The following is a 13266-nucleotide window of genomic DNA, read 5'->3' on the forward strand; positions in this document are numbered from 1 at the left end:
CAGATCATTCCAAAATGTTAATACAAGCTCTGTATGGTGGCACATGCCTTTAATCTCAGCTCTCAAGAGGCAGGTGGATCTCCGAATTTGAGGCCAGCCTAGTCTACAGAGCAAGTTCTAGGACAGCAGGGGATACACAGAGAAACCTGTCTTGAAAAACCAAACCAAAACAAAAAGTTAATACAAAACTACCAGGCAGAAAAGCTTTTAGGGGAACCACTTTCATTACTACCTTCCCATTAAAAAAAAACAAAACAAAAAACTTAAAATATTACTTTAAAGGGGACAGGGAATGTTGCTCAGTGGTAGAGTGCTTGCATGCTGGAGACCTTGGATTTGATCCTCAAGCAAAAATTAATCAATCCATCAAAGCACTCAGGAGATTGATGGAAGGTGATCCTGAGTTTGAGGTCAGTCCAAGCTACATAGTAACATCCTATCTCAAATAATTTTTTAAATTTAAACAACCACACTCACACAAATGAAGTGATAAAGAATAAAGTCTAGGCAGGGCTGGGAATGTAGACCACTGGTGGAGCACTTGATTTGGCATGTCAGGCCCTTAGTTGGATTCCCAGGAAAACGAATGAACGGATAAATAAAAAGAAAGTGCAAATGAACAAATTGAAGTGCTGGATTAAACCACTCCTAAAGTAATTTCCAGTAGAGTCTCCTTATATAAGTCGTGGAAGCTGAATGTCGCCCGGGTACCGATCAGGAGGGCCGCACTGAGCTGCGAACTCCGTTATCCTGAAGACAGGAACCAGCGTTGCTGCCTGCGCATCTGCAGGGGGAGTGTCCGTGCTCACCTCCCCGGATCCTAGGCCACGCCCCTACGCGCCGCAGGGCCTTCGATTGGGCAGCTCCGCCGAGGTGTGGCCGGAAGCGGCGAGGCTGATTGGCGTGCGCGTGGTGCTCCGGAAACATGGCGGAGCGCCCGAAGAAGCGTCCGTGTGGCCCGGTAAGTGGCGGCAGGTGGGGTTCCGGGCAGGGCCGGGGAGCCGCGGCATCTCACTGTGGTGTCGACCTGGGTGCTCCCTCCTAGCCGCTCGCCCGAGGCCTGAGCTCTCGAGGTTAGCTGGCCCGCTCCACATTCCTCAGGGCGACGGTGCTCACGCTCGTGAGCCCTTTGCTGGCTTGTTTCTGATTCTTAGGCCACGTGTGGCTAGCCCTCTCCTCCCCTTCCCCAGTCTCTCCTTTTACTCTATGGGGATCCGTCCTTTAACTTCCCGGCTGCTTACTGTGCCGGGCCTGACTTTGAGATCCAGCAACGATGCTCCCTCCCTTCTCAGCCTTCCTCCTGCTCCTCCAGGGTGAACACGGCCAAAGGGTGGAATGGCGAAAATGGAAGCAGCAGAGTAAGTAGGGCTGGCGCCGGGCCGGCAAGGGCCGAGCCCTCCCTTGCCCCAGACCGCCCAGACTGGCCCAGTGACAGGGAGCTCTCCTCACTCTGCCAAGCTTCCCCCACTACTTCTTCTCCAGAGAAAGAGGAGAAAAAGAAGTGGAAGGACCTCAAGATGATGAAGAAACTGGAGCGGCAGCGGGCCCAGGAGGAACAGGCTAAGCGCCAGCAGCAGCAGGAGGAGGAGGCCGCTGCCCAGAGGAGCGACCAAGGTCAGCAGCTGGGTCCTGAGGAGGACGCAGGTTGTGGCCTGAAGCAGGGCCTCACAGCTAACCTGCCGTCCTTCCGTCGCTCCTCAGCCCCGCTCTCTCTTTTTCTTTGTTTTCTCCTCTCTCTCTTTCCCTTCTTTTTTTCTCCCTGTCATATGAGGCGCTAAAGATTAAACCCAGAGCCTTCATTCATGGTAGGCATCCTCCCACCAAACTACCCTTGGCTCAGACCTCTTGAGCCTTCTGAGTGCTTTGCTTACGTTTTTAATTTAATTTAACAATGAAAAATTTTCTTTATTTTCCCATTATATCTAATACATGCTGAAAATGATACAGAAAACTATGAAAAAGAAAGAAAAACTGAGCAGATTGATTGTGGCTTGTTCTAACATGACTAGTGGTGCCGCCGGAGAGAGCCTGTTTGTACAGTGTGACAGCCCTGAGTCCTGGTTATATGCTGCTGGACCTGGCTTTCCTCACCTCCTGTCACTGCCCTGAGTGTTCTGTGTCAGTACATTACCCTAAGAGACCATCTTTTTTTAGTTGTGATACACACAGCTATGATCTCAGTACCTGGGAGGCTGAGGCAGGAAGATAGAGTTCAAGGCTAGTCCAGGGCTCATAGTGTCCTTTTTTCACTGGTGGGTGTGTGAAAGTGGGAACATTGTACCCTTTAGAGCTCAGTAGCCAGCAGTGGCACTGTTGAACACGGGTTCAGGGGCTCTGGAGAGGGTGTCTAAGTGTTACCTCTCTCTGATAAGGAAACCAGGAGGGAGAGAATGTGGTGGCTCCTCTGCAGCCAGGCAACCTTCTCCTGTCTCAGCCACCTCACCACTTAATGTCACTTCACATAGAACACTTACCCACTTTCTGGGGGACAAGCCATACCCATGTAAATGGGAAGGACTCTGGTTCCAGCCTTCCACTTGTCTGGAGATGCTCATGGCCCTCAGTTGGTGAAGTTTACATACACATCCCCTCTCCCCATACTAAGAGCCAAGTTCAGACCACCTGTAACATATGATACAGCCTTGTGAGTACTTGTCACTTTTTTTTTTTTTCTTTTTTTCCGGAGCTGAGGATCGAACCCAGGGCCTTGTGCTTGCTAGGCAAGTGCTCTACTACTGAGCTAAATCCCCAACCCCTTGTTACTATATATTAATAACATGTTTAACACAGATGAAAGGGGGTTCTTTTGTAAATATTTCAGCATTATACCCGATGTACGTAACTCCCTCACTAGGAAGACTGATGGGTTTGATCATGGTTTGATCGGGAAGATCATGGGTTTGAGAGTAGTCTGGGGACTAGAGTAAGACTCCCCCATCCCAAAATAAACAAACCACCACACAGTGTTGTTTGACTTTCTTTGGGGACTGCCAGCTCACAAATAATGACATGGAGACTTCTTATTAATTATGAAACCTTGGCCTTTGGCTTAGGCTTGGCCCTAGCTAGCTCTTATAACTTAAATTAACCTGCTTCTATTAATCTACATTCTGCCACATGGCTTTTTTACCTCTCCTCCGTTCTGTATGTCTGACTTGGTCCAAGGTTCACTGGCATCTCCTCTTCCTCTCTCTGCCCAGAAATCTTCCCTATCCTCTCCTGCCTAGCTATTGGCCATTCAGCTCTTTATTAAACCAATCAGAAGGCACCTTGGCAAAGACACATCTTCACAGTGTACAAAAAGATTATCCCACAACAAATCAGTGACTTACACATGCTGTGTGTGTGTGTATGTATGTGTGTGTGTGTGTGCACGCGCGCACAAATGTGTGTATATTTGTTTCCAGTCAGGGTTGATTGAATCCAATGGTGGGAACCTACAGGTAGAGGGTAGACTTGATGCTTCCTGGAGCTTTTAGGATATCAAATGCTTATTATATTTTCACTGGCTTTTTAAGATTCATTTACTTGGGTGTTTTCATTTTTGGGGTGTTTTATCTGCATGTAAAACCAGAAGAGGTCACTGGATCCCATGGGACTATAGTTACAGTTGTGAGCCGCCATGTTGGTACTGGGAATTGATCTCAGGACCTGTGTAAGAACAGCCAGATTTTAGCTGTTCTTATTTACATTTAGACAGCTGGTAAACTGAGGTATCTTAGAGCAGAGCCAGGATCCAGATGTAGGCCAGTGCTGCTGACCAGTTCTTGGCCTTGTTCTCCAGGCTGCCCTACTTTGAGAAGGCTTAGAGATTTTGGTCCCTTTCTTCCTGAAGAGACTGGAACCTTTAGAGAAGGGGTGGGATCTAGTTTGCTGGTCTCAAAGCTCCTCCCAGTCAGGGAGGACAGAGCAAGGGAGGAGAGGTCCACAGCCTGTCAGGCTGACCAGGGGCACCCTTCCCCCTGCTAGGACGGCCTTACACCCTGAGCGTGGCCCTGCCGGGCTCCATCCTGGACAATGCCCAGTCACCTGAGCTTCGCACCTATCTGGCTGGCCAGATCGCCAGAGCCTGCGCCATCTTCTGCGTCGACGAGATCGTGGTGTTCGATGAGGAGGGCCAAGATACCAAGTGAGGGTCTTCACAGGGAGGGGAGGGCCCCCAGGGTCGGCTGTGACCTGTTCTGTCCCTTGTCACCTGCCTGGCTCTTTGACAGTGCCCTGCCTAAAATACCCACGTTATAATCCGTATTTTTGTCGAGGCGAGGACTCTCCCGGTGGGCGGGAGCTGCTCTCAAAGGCAGCTGCAGTTGGACTTCCCCTGCTGCTGGGGACTGAACTCCTCCAGGTTTGGACTTGTTCTGCCATTCAGCTCTCAGCTCCAGTCTTGCTCCTATCCAGCGTTTATTGATTTATGGTGCTTGTGTATATACACACCAGTGTGGCTGTGGAGCTCAGACGACAACTTGGGCCGGGCAGGGGCAGTGCACGCCTTCAGTCCCAGCACTCGGGAGGCAGAGGCAGGAGGATCTCTGAGTTCAAGGCCAGCCTGGGCTACAGAGAGAGTTCCAGGACTGTCAGGGCTGTTACACAGAGAAACCCTGTCTGGAAACCCAAACAATAAACAAACAAAGATGACAACTTGTAGGAGTTGGTCATCAGCTCTTCCTCATGCAGCAGGTTCTGGGCACGGAACTTAGGTTTTCAGGATTGGGAACAGGAGCCCTCAACCCGGTGGGCCATCTCTCCAGCCCAGCACTTGAATCTTGAGCCCTGTCTTTGTCTCTCCAGGACTGTGGAAGGGGAATTCAAGGGAGTTGGCAAGAAGGGGCAGGCATGTGTACAGCTGGCCCGCATCCTGCAGTACCTGGAGTGTCCACAGTAAGTGTGAGGTGAGGGTGGGGTCTCCAGGAAGGTCCTGACAGATGTGAGGTGAGGGTGGTGTCCCCTCAGATGTAGCTGGGAAGCAGCCTCCCCTGACAACTGCATTCTGCCCCAGGTACCTGAGAAAGGCGTTCTTCCCCAAACACCAGGATCTGCAGTTTGCAGGTATGGCTGGTGTGCCTGCTCCATTTCTCAGGGCTCATCTTTAGGCACTGAGAAATTATCTTGCCCCACTTACCCAAGTGGGAAAGCAGGCTTGAGGGTGGAGGTCTGGACCTGACATCACCTTCCTGACCCTGCACAGGGATCCTCAACCCCTTGGACAGTCCCCACCACATGCGTCAGGATGAGGAATCGGAGTTCCGAGAAGGCGTTGTGGTGGACCGGCCCACCAAGGCAGGCCATGGCTCTTTGGTCAACTGTGGAATGAAGAAGGTGGGAACGGAAGGCGGGCTGTGGCCCACCTTGAGGACACTTGCTCACTGTGGAGGACAGGAAGGGACATAGGAATAGACCTTGACTGTAGGCCTGTTGTGAAACACCAGTTACTGCTAACTGATCAGAGAAGTACCCAAAGTAGAACTCAAAAGTTGCACTCAGGGAAGCTGGAGAGGTGGTTCAGTGGTTAGGAGCACTGGCTGCTCTTGCAGAGGACCCATGTTCAGTTCTCAGCACCCATATGGTAGCTCACAAACAACTGTAACTCCAGTTCCAGGGGATCTGATGTCCTCTTCTGGCCTCCATGGGCCCCAGGCATGAACATGGCGCACAGACATACATGTAGGCAAAACACCCATACACATAAAATAAGTGTTGTGGTGTGTTTATTATTTATTTTTGTTACTGAGATTTGTTTATTTATATTTTGTTTGTTTTTTAATTTCTCATTTTTTAGTGTACATGGTGTGAATGTGTGGGTGAGCATGCACATGCCAAGAGGTAAATGTGAGGTCAGAGAACAACTTGACAAGTGTTTTCTCCTCCCACTGTGTAGGGAGTGAGCTCTGGTCATCAGGCTTGGGGACAGGTGCCTTTAGCTGGTGAGCCATCTTACAGTAGCTCTTGTTTATAGTCTGCTGGTCAGCAGATGAGGAAGCTGAGGTTCACAGGAGTTAAGTGACCTCCTCAAACTCTGCAGCCAACAAGTGGCAAAGCCACCACACGGAGGAAACCTATGACTTCATCTCTTTGTGGACACTGCCTGTCTCCATGTCCTAAGCCCTGGCTTCCGTTTCTGACCAGTGCCCTGCTGCGGTAACTGTTCTGCATTGATGGTCTCTCTTAGCAGGTCCTACTCAGTGCCAGAAACAGGGTGGCAGGTTGGCCCCTTTGGAGGTTGATGCTCATTTCCTCTAGCTTCTCCATAGGAGGTGAAGATAGACAAGAAACTGGAACCTGGACTCCGCGTGACCGTGCGACTGAACCAGAAGCAGCTCCCCGCAGGTATCTGGAAGCTTCCATAGCCCTTACAGTTGCCTGGCCTAGAGCTTCCACCTACTGCCCTGTCTCCTTGGTCTTTACAACCTGTTTTATTCCCCAGAATGCAAGACATACAAGGGGACAGTCGTGTCATCACAGGACCCCCGCACCAGAGCTGGTCTCTACTGGGGCTACACTGTCCGGCTGGCCTCCTGTCTCAGTAAGGACAGAATTCCTTCCCTGAATGTCCCTCTGTCCCACCAGATGGTGTGCATGTCTAGGTGGTGCCGTCTCTGGTCCCCTGAACATCTATTCAGATGTTAAAACATCTGAGAACAGGACATACTAGGCCCCAGCTGCCGTCCAAGCACTAGGAGGCCAACACAGGGATCTCACTGTAAACCCGAGGCCAGCTCAGGAAACAGCAAACCAGGAAAGCCCGCTGAAGCCAGTGTCAGGCTGTTGACCATGGTCTAGGACTTGGGTGCTCCTCCTCACCCACCCTGTGTGCTCCCCAGCTCAGGCTTCACTCTACCCCGCCCCGCCCCCAGCTTCCCAAGAGCAGTAGATGGCCTCCTTTACCTGAGCCGGGCCCTCACTCCACCTTGCAATATGGTAGACACACAGCCAAGAGCAGCACCCACTGAGCGCCCCCCGACCCCCCAGGTGCTGTGTTTGCTGAGGCTCCCTTCCAGGATGGGTACGACCTGACCATTGGTACATCAGAACGTGGCTCCAATGTGGCCTCTGCCCAGCTGCCCAGATTCAGGTGGGTGCTGCTTAGGGCAGGGTCTGGGCCCCTACTGTACATGGGTTTGGGTACCTAAAGCTCGGGGACTGTATCCCGTGGAGCCTTGAAGTGAGTGACTCCCTTTTTCTGGGTACCAGGCATGCCCTTGTGGTGTTCGGGGGCCTCCAAGGGCTAGAAGCTGGAGTGGATGCTGACCCCAACCTCGAAGTGTCTGAACCCAGTGTTCTCTTCGACTTTTACGTCAACACATGCCCCAACCAGGGTAGCCGTACCATCCGCACTGAGGTGAGCCACAGGCCCAGGCACCCAGTTCTCCTTGTAATCCACCCTAGGTGCCTTTTCCCAAGATTTGTTTATGTATTTCATGTTCTTCTGCACATCAGAAGAGGGCATCAGATCCTAGGAGACTAGAGGTATAGACAGTTATGAACCACCATGTGGATGCTGGGGATTGAACTCAGGACCACTGGAAAAGCAACCAGTGCTCTTAACCACTGAGTCATCTTCCCAGCTTTAGCCTAAATGCCTTTTCTGAATTGGGGTCCTTACCACAGCAAACTTGTGGCAGGGGCAGGACACAAGAGCCATAAATGTTACAAGTCCTGGGCCAGTAGTAGTCTTACATTCCCAGGTAACCTACCTGTCCCTATTCAAGGCCTCTGCTTCCTTGGTGATGTCTTAGGTCCCTCTGGGTGTCAACAATATTTCTGTGCTGGGGAAAAGTGTCCCACAAGAACAGAGCATCCACAGGATCTGTGCAACCATCCTGGAGGCCAGCATAAAATGCTGTCCCTATGGGAACTATGTGGAGGAGACTCTGTTGCTCCATCAGTCTCAAGGGTGGTGACTGCAGGTTAGCAGCCCCAGTCTGCCTGCCCGAGGCCCTGCCCATGTCACTAATGTTCAACTCAGTCAGTTGGAAACAACTGCCCATCATCTTCCTGGCTCTTGAAGAAGGCTCCACATTGGGCAGCTGGCTGTGATGACAAGGAGGAGCTGGGACGGCTGCCTAACTACCAGATCCCAGCCAACTTCTTTCCTTCCAGGAAGCCATACTCATCTCCCTGGCTGCCCTGCAACCTGCTCTCATCCAGGCGGGTTCCTGGACCACCTGACAACATGGATCCAGGATGTAGAAACAGCAGGAAGTGGAGGATCACCAGGAACAGAGATGGTCAAGACTTGTCTCCAAAAATAACCATCTTTAATATGAACCAGCCCATCTCCCCAGTGTCTTGAATCCTTCACCCTCACTTGCTGCCAGCAGTGATGGCCTTGAGGTTTCCAGCACGAGCCAGGATATTGGGCACAAAGAGCAACCCCGAGGCACGCTCGATGCTCTCGATGGGCACCAGGAAACGCTCCAAAGGGATAGTCTCATCTACAGGGGCATTGGGCATCACGTAGGAACGCAGCTCGATTTGCCCAGTGGTGGACTCCAGGATGAGTACCTTGAAGAAGTGTGTGGGCACTGCCACATGATTCTTTCCAATAACCTGGTACTTCACGTAGGACTTCCCATCAGCCTCTGTCCTGTGGATAGACCCAGGCACATGTGGCCAGGAGGCAGGGTTGGACACAAGGCCACCTCTTCCAGGAAGCCTTCCCTGACCAAGTTCCAACAAGAAATTTATTTCCATGCCTGGTTGCCTCCTTGGGTCTGGGAACTCTGTAAGGTGGGGACCAACACTTGACCCTCTGCTTTTCTGCCCAATACTGGTTCAGACGGAGTGGGTGACAATAAAGGCTGCTAGAAGAATGAGCTCTCTGGACCTTGAATTCACATGCAGACATGTGACTACCACCTGTCCCCATAGGCAGTACACCAGGCAAGCAAGGGGGTGAGGGCCATGACAGTGCAGGCCCAGCCCAGGCCTGGTACCAGCACTGCCACACTGGATGAGTGGGAGCTTCCAGGCTCCTCAGCAGCTGCAGGGCCGACCTGTGCTGATCACAAGGCTCTCTGATGTTCAGAGGAACTTAGCTGGCCTGCCGGGCAGGGCTGACCTTGGGAAGGAGTGCTTCAAGCCCAGCAAAGGTAAGAGCCTGGTGCAGCGACGTGTGTCAAAAGGGGAGCAAAGGCAGACTTGGGGCCTAGCAACTGGACCCAGGAGGGTTCTAGGCCACCCAGAGGTCTCTGGCTACAGTGAAACGGTCCAAGGTTGGAGACTAGGATTGGAAGGCCCTGTCAGCCACAGACTTACCTGGGCAGGAAAAGGGGCCCTGTGCAGACATAGACATTTTGGTAAGTGCGAGTCAAGCTGCGGCTGTACTTCTCAAGGTTGTTCCAAGCATTCTGGTTGAGGTGCGGCACCTGGTGGGAGAAGCAAGGCTCAGTACCACACCTGGGCCCTACTTCCTTAGAAATACCCCAGGTCCTAAGGAGATGGCCAAGCATGTGGAGGATCAAGGCTCAAAGGAGGAGTCACTCCTTGAGGCTGTGACTACAGGGGTTGAGCGGTCCACTGCTACCCACATGCCTTCCGTTCCTAGGCACTCCAAACCCCTTAAGTTTTCCCCAGCTCAAAGAAACGGGGAAGGAGGGAGCATTAATCATTTCGAGATCCCTAGGTCCCTTGAGCCTGACTGGCCTCAGAACAAGCACTTGGGGGTTAGGGGGCATGCCCTGTCCATCTCCGGCCACTGGATGGATGTTCCTAGTTCACCTATCAACCCTCCTGAGAGCAGGTGCAGTGCTAACAGTGTGTCCAGGGTCATGTGACTGGCAGCCCAACTTCGTGCCAGCTGTTTTCCTGGCAGCTGCTGCGCCAGCTGGGCATACAGAGCAGGCGACCTCCCGGGTTCCCTCCGGAAGTACACTGGGTAGTTTACAGACTGGGGCCACAGGAGCGCTGTTTCCCACAGGGGGCTGGAGAAAGGGATGCGCCCAGCACTCCGTGTAAATTCACACCCCGTCTCTCCCGCTACGGTGCACGTGTAAATTCAGACCTAGGCGTTGCCGTCAGGCAGGTGCCCGGGACGACGGCTACCTGCGGGGCCACGTTGCTCAGGTAGAAGGTGTCGTCCATGGCCCGCTGGCTCCAGCGGTGGTTGGCGGCGGCGGCCAAGTGGCCGCGGTCAAAGCCGCTGCCGCGGTAGTCCGCGTTGGTGGCACGGTGGTAGGCGTGCACAGAGTCGTCCTCTCGGAAGTCGCAGGCGCTGCGGTCGCCCTCGCCGCGGAGCCGCTCGGGCCGCAGCTGCTCCAACACCCAGAGCGCACCACGCGTGCGCGGGTCGTAGCTCAGCACATAGGACTCCCGGCTCCGGAGCTGCGCCACGCCCGGCAGCCCGTACTTGGCCAGCTCCCCGGTGCCACCCGCTGGTCCTCCAGGCAGCGCGGGCAGCTCGGCCGCTACCACGGGCAACACCGGCACCCGGCCCAGCAGCCCCGGCGCTCTTCCCGCTCGTCGCCGCCAGTGCTCTGCCGCCGCCCCCAACCCCGCGCCCAGCGCCAGGGTCAGACCGACCCGCAGAGCGCGCATGGCCTACGAGAGGACGAGCGCGGTCCCGGTGCAAGGCGCAGGAGCACCGGGCGACCCCTAGCGCGTGTCCTCGGGGCCTTCCTCCGCCCTGGTTAGACACGGGCTGAGGCAGGACGCCCGACCTGCTTGCAATTGGTGGATGCCAAGTCTGGCTCCGCCTCGCCTTGTGCGTCTCCGGAAACCTTGCCTCCTGCAGGGCGTTTAGCGCAGCCCTAGGGCGGAGTATTTAACCCTCACACAGGCCTGGGAAGTCTAGTTGCTTGAACAGGACTGAAACCCAGATCTGTCAGACCCCTCCTCTCCACTCAAATGAGCCAAGCTTTTCCCTAGATTGGCTGACAAAAGGGCGCAGGTGCAGGCTGTAGCTGCTGACAGCCGCCTGGCTAAGGTCGCTAGTAAGGTTGTAGAAAGCAGCTTGAAAAGCCTATACTAGGGTCATCATACTTTTCCACTTTTTTGTTTGTTTGGTTTGATTTGGTTTTTCAAGATAGGGTCTGTGTAGCCCTGGCTGCCCTGGAACGCACTCTGTAGACCAGGCTGGCCTCGAACTCAGAAATCTACCTGCCTCTGCCTCCAAAGTGCCGCAACCCCCCCCCCCCCCACACCGCGCCCAGCTCTTTTGAATCCTCTTAAAGGGCTGCGCCTGTGAAGTCTGTTGTGCAAGGCAGTGTTTCCTGTCCATCGAAGCTGGACAGTACTCAACTCTAGGGGCTGGATGAGACTATTTCCTGCACACCAGATGGAACACTATTTAACCTACGAATATTTTAAGACAGCAACTGGCCTACCACTTATCAAAGTGGGGGAAGAACAATACGAGTGTGCATCATCAGAGCTACAATCATTAGCATGAGACAAAACCAATTATTTATTAAGCATTAAACTGGAAAGTAGGGGGGTTGGGGATTTAGCTCAGTAGTAGGCAAGCGCAAGGCCCTGGGTTCGATCCTCAGCTAAAAAAAATTGGAAAGTAGGGGATCAGCCGGTGCTGGAAGGCAGGAGGGCCCTGGAAGGAAATAATAAAAATGCATGGCATATACATATGGAAGTGTTATAATGAAACTCACTTTTTTGTTTGCTTTTTTTTTTTTTTCAAGACAGGGTTTCTCTGCAGAACAGTCCTGAATGTCCTGGAACTCGATCTGTAGACCAGGCTGGCCTTGAACTCACAGAGATCCACCTGGCTCTGACTCTGAGTGCTGGGATTAAAGGAGTGCACCACCACCACCCAGTTGAAAGATGTTTATGTAGGGGCAGGGGAGCCAGTTCAGTGGTTAAAAGCATTCCTGATGATTTCCATCCCTGGCACGCACATAGGTGTCAGAGGCAGCAGCTCACATCTGTAAACCTAGCATTTCCAAACTGAGATTTGAGGCCCAGGCAGGGGCCTACAGTATACAACACAATGGATAAAATAAGAGACCCTGCATCGAAACAAAGTGGAAGTAGTGAACTGACTCCCAAGTTCTTACTACAACATGTGTATACCTGTGCATGGGCTGGCAGAAGCACACACAGACACACACACACAAATAAAGGCTAATGAATAGTAATTGGGCATAGCGACTCTTATCTGTAATCTCAGCACTAGGGAGGCTGAGGCAGAATTACCATGAGCCCAAGGCCAGCCTGGGGTGACTGCCTTACACACACACACACACACACACACACACACACACACACAAAGCAGAGCAGTATTCCATGTATATCTATACCATTTTCTCTGTCCATTCATCCACTAATGGACATTAATTTTTTTAGCTGCAGTGAATGTTACCAATAAATATAAGAGTGAAGGGCTGGAGAGATGGCTCAGAGGTTAAGAGCACTGACTGTTCTTCCAGAGTTCCTGAGTTCAATTCCCAGCAACTACATGGTGGCTCACAACCACCTGTAATGAGATCTGGTGCCCTCTTCTGTGTACATAATAAATAAATACATCTTTAAAAAAATATATAAGAGTGTCCATGTCCAAACAGCACCCCCTGTCTTCTGACAGCTACAGTTCCAGGCTTCAGGACTAAGTCTGCAATCCTTTTGGGAGTTGATTCTGTACATGTTGTAAACGTTTCAGTTTACTTTTCTGTGTGTGGAAATCAGTTCTCTCAGCACCATTTACTGAAGACTGTCCTTTCTCCACTGTGTTCCTGGCTCCTTTGTCAAAAGGCAATTGATCACAGGGGCTGGAGAGATGGCTCTGAAGCTAAGAGCACTGACTGCCCTTGCAGAGGACCTGGGTTCGGTTCCCACTCTCCACAAGGTGGCTCCCAAACATCTGCAGTCCCGGGGAGTCTGGCGCCCTCTCCTAGCTTCCATGGGCGCCAAGCACACACATAGCAGGCAAGCACGCACACACATAAAAGTGCAAAAGGTTGATGTCACATTTTTCTTTTCTTTTTTTTTGGGGGGGGGCGGTTCTCAAGACAGGGTTTCTTCTGTGTAGCCCTGGCTGTCCTAGAACTTGTTCTGTAGAGCAGGCTGGCCTTGAATTCAGAGATCCACCTGCCTCTGCCTCCCAAGTGCTGAGAATAAACTCGATGTCATCTTTGTCTGTCCACATCATGCTGTTTTGATTACCATAAACTAGGATTGTAAAGTCAGGTGGCCTCCAGCTTTGTCCTTCTGCTCACAATTATGTCAGGTACTTGGGATCTTTTATGGTTCCCTAACACATTTTCAGACTCTTTCCTTTTTCTGTGAAAAATGACTTTGTGTGTGTGTTAGGACCCACAG

The 13266-nt window shown here is 52.3% G+C and overlaps 2 protein-coding genes across 7 annotated transcripts; one reads left to right on the forward strand and one right to left on the reverse strand.

The window, feature by feature from the left end:
• Positions 1-868: 868 nt before the first annotated feature.
• Positions 869-8813, forward strand: Spout1 (SPOUT domain containing methyltransferase 1). Of its 6 annotated transcripts, none has more exons than XM_036184382.1 (12): positions 871-961; positions 1313-1358; positions 1483-1614; positions 3970-4129; positions 4789-4878; positions 4997-5046; positions 5186-5316; positions 6249-6324; positions 6422-6520; positions 6967-7069; positions 7189-7336; positions 7734-8163. In XM_036184382.1, exons 1-12 carry the CDS (start codon positions 926-928, stop codon positions 7896-7898), a joined length of 1236 nt encoding a protein of 411 aa, XP_036040275.1. In that variant the 5' UTR covers positions 871-925; the 3' UTR covers positions 7899-8163. The 6 variants fall into 6 exon arrangements, with proteins under 6 accessions (XP_036040273.1, XP_036040275.1, XP_036040274.1 ...); XM_036184383.1 differs by having other exon boundaries at positions 875-961; positions 8098-8813; XM_036184384.1 differs by lacking the exon at positions 871-961 and adding an exon at positions 979-1073.
• Positions 8239-10658, reverse strand: Endog (endonuclease G). Its single transcript, XM_036184386.1, has 3 exons — positions 10042-10658; positions 9256-9365; positions 8239-8584 (listed from the first exon to the last, which is right to left on the reverse strand). The coding sequence occupies exons 1-3, from the start codon at positions 10531-10533 to the stop codon at positions 8302-8304; spliced, it is 885 nt and encodes a 294-aa protein (XP_036040279.1). The 5' UTR covers positions 10534-10658; the 3' UTR covers positions 8239-8301.
• Between the last annotated feature and the right edge of the window lie 2608 nt (positions 10659-13266).

The sequence above is a fragment of the Onychomys torridus genome, chromosome 4 (assembly GCF_903995425.1).
Source record: "Onychomys torridus chromosome 4, mOncTor1.1, whole genome shotgun sequence".
NCBI classification, from domain to species: Eukaryota; Metazoa; Chordata; class Mammalia; order Rodentia; family Cricetidae; genus Onychomys; species Onychomys torridus.

Coding starts and splice junctions, on each gene's coding strand:
- Spout1 (XM_036184380.1), top strand. CDS start 926: ATGGCGGAGCGCCCGAAGAAGCGTCCGTGTGGCCCG. Junction 6,325..6,421: donor CCAGAAGCAGCTCCCCGCAG/GTATCTGGAAGC, acceptor TTTATTCCCCAG/AATGCAAGACATACAAGGGG. Junction 6,521..6,966: donor CCGGCTGGCCTCCTGTCTCA/GTAAGGACAGAA, acceptor CCGACCCCCCAG/GTGCTGTGTTTGCTGAGGCT.
- Endog (XM_036184386.1), bottom strand. CDS start 10,533: ATGCGCGCTCTGCGGGTCGGTCTGACCCTGGCGCTGGGCGCGGGGTTG. Junction 9,366..10,041: donor TGAGCAACGTGGCCCCGCAG/GTAGCCGTCGTC, acceptor TTCTCCCACCAG/GTGCCGCACCTCAACCAGAA. Junction 8,585..9,255: donor GGGCCCCTTTTCCTGCCCAG/GTAAGTCTGTGG, acceptor GTCTATCCACAG/GACAGAGGCTGATGGGAAGT.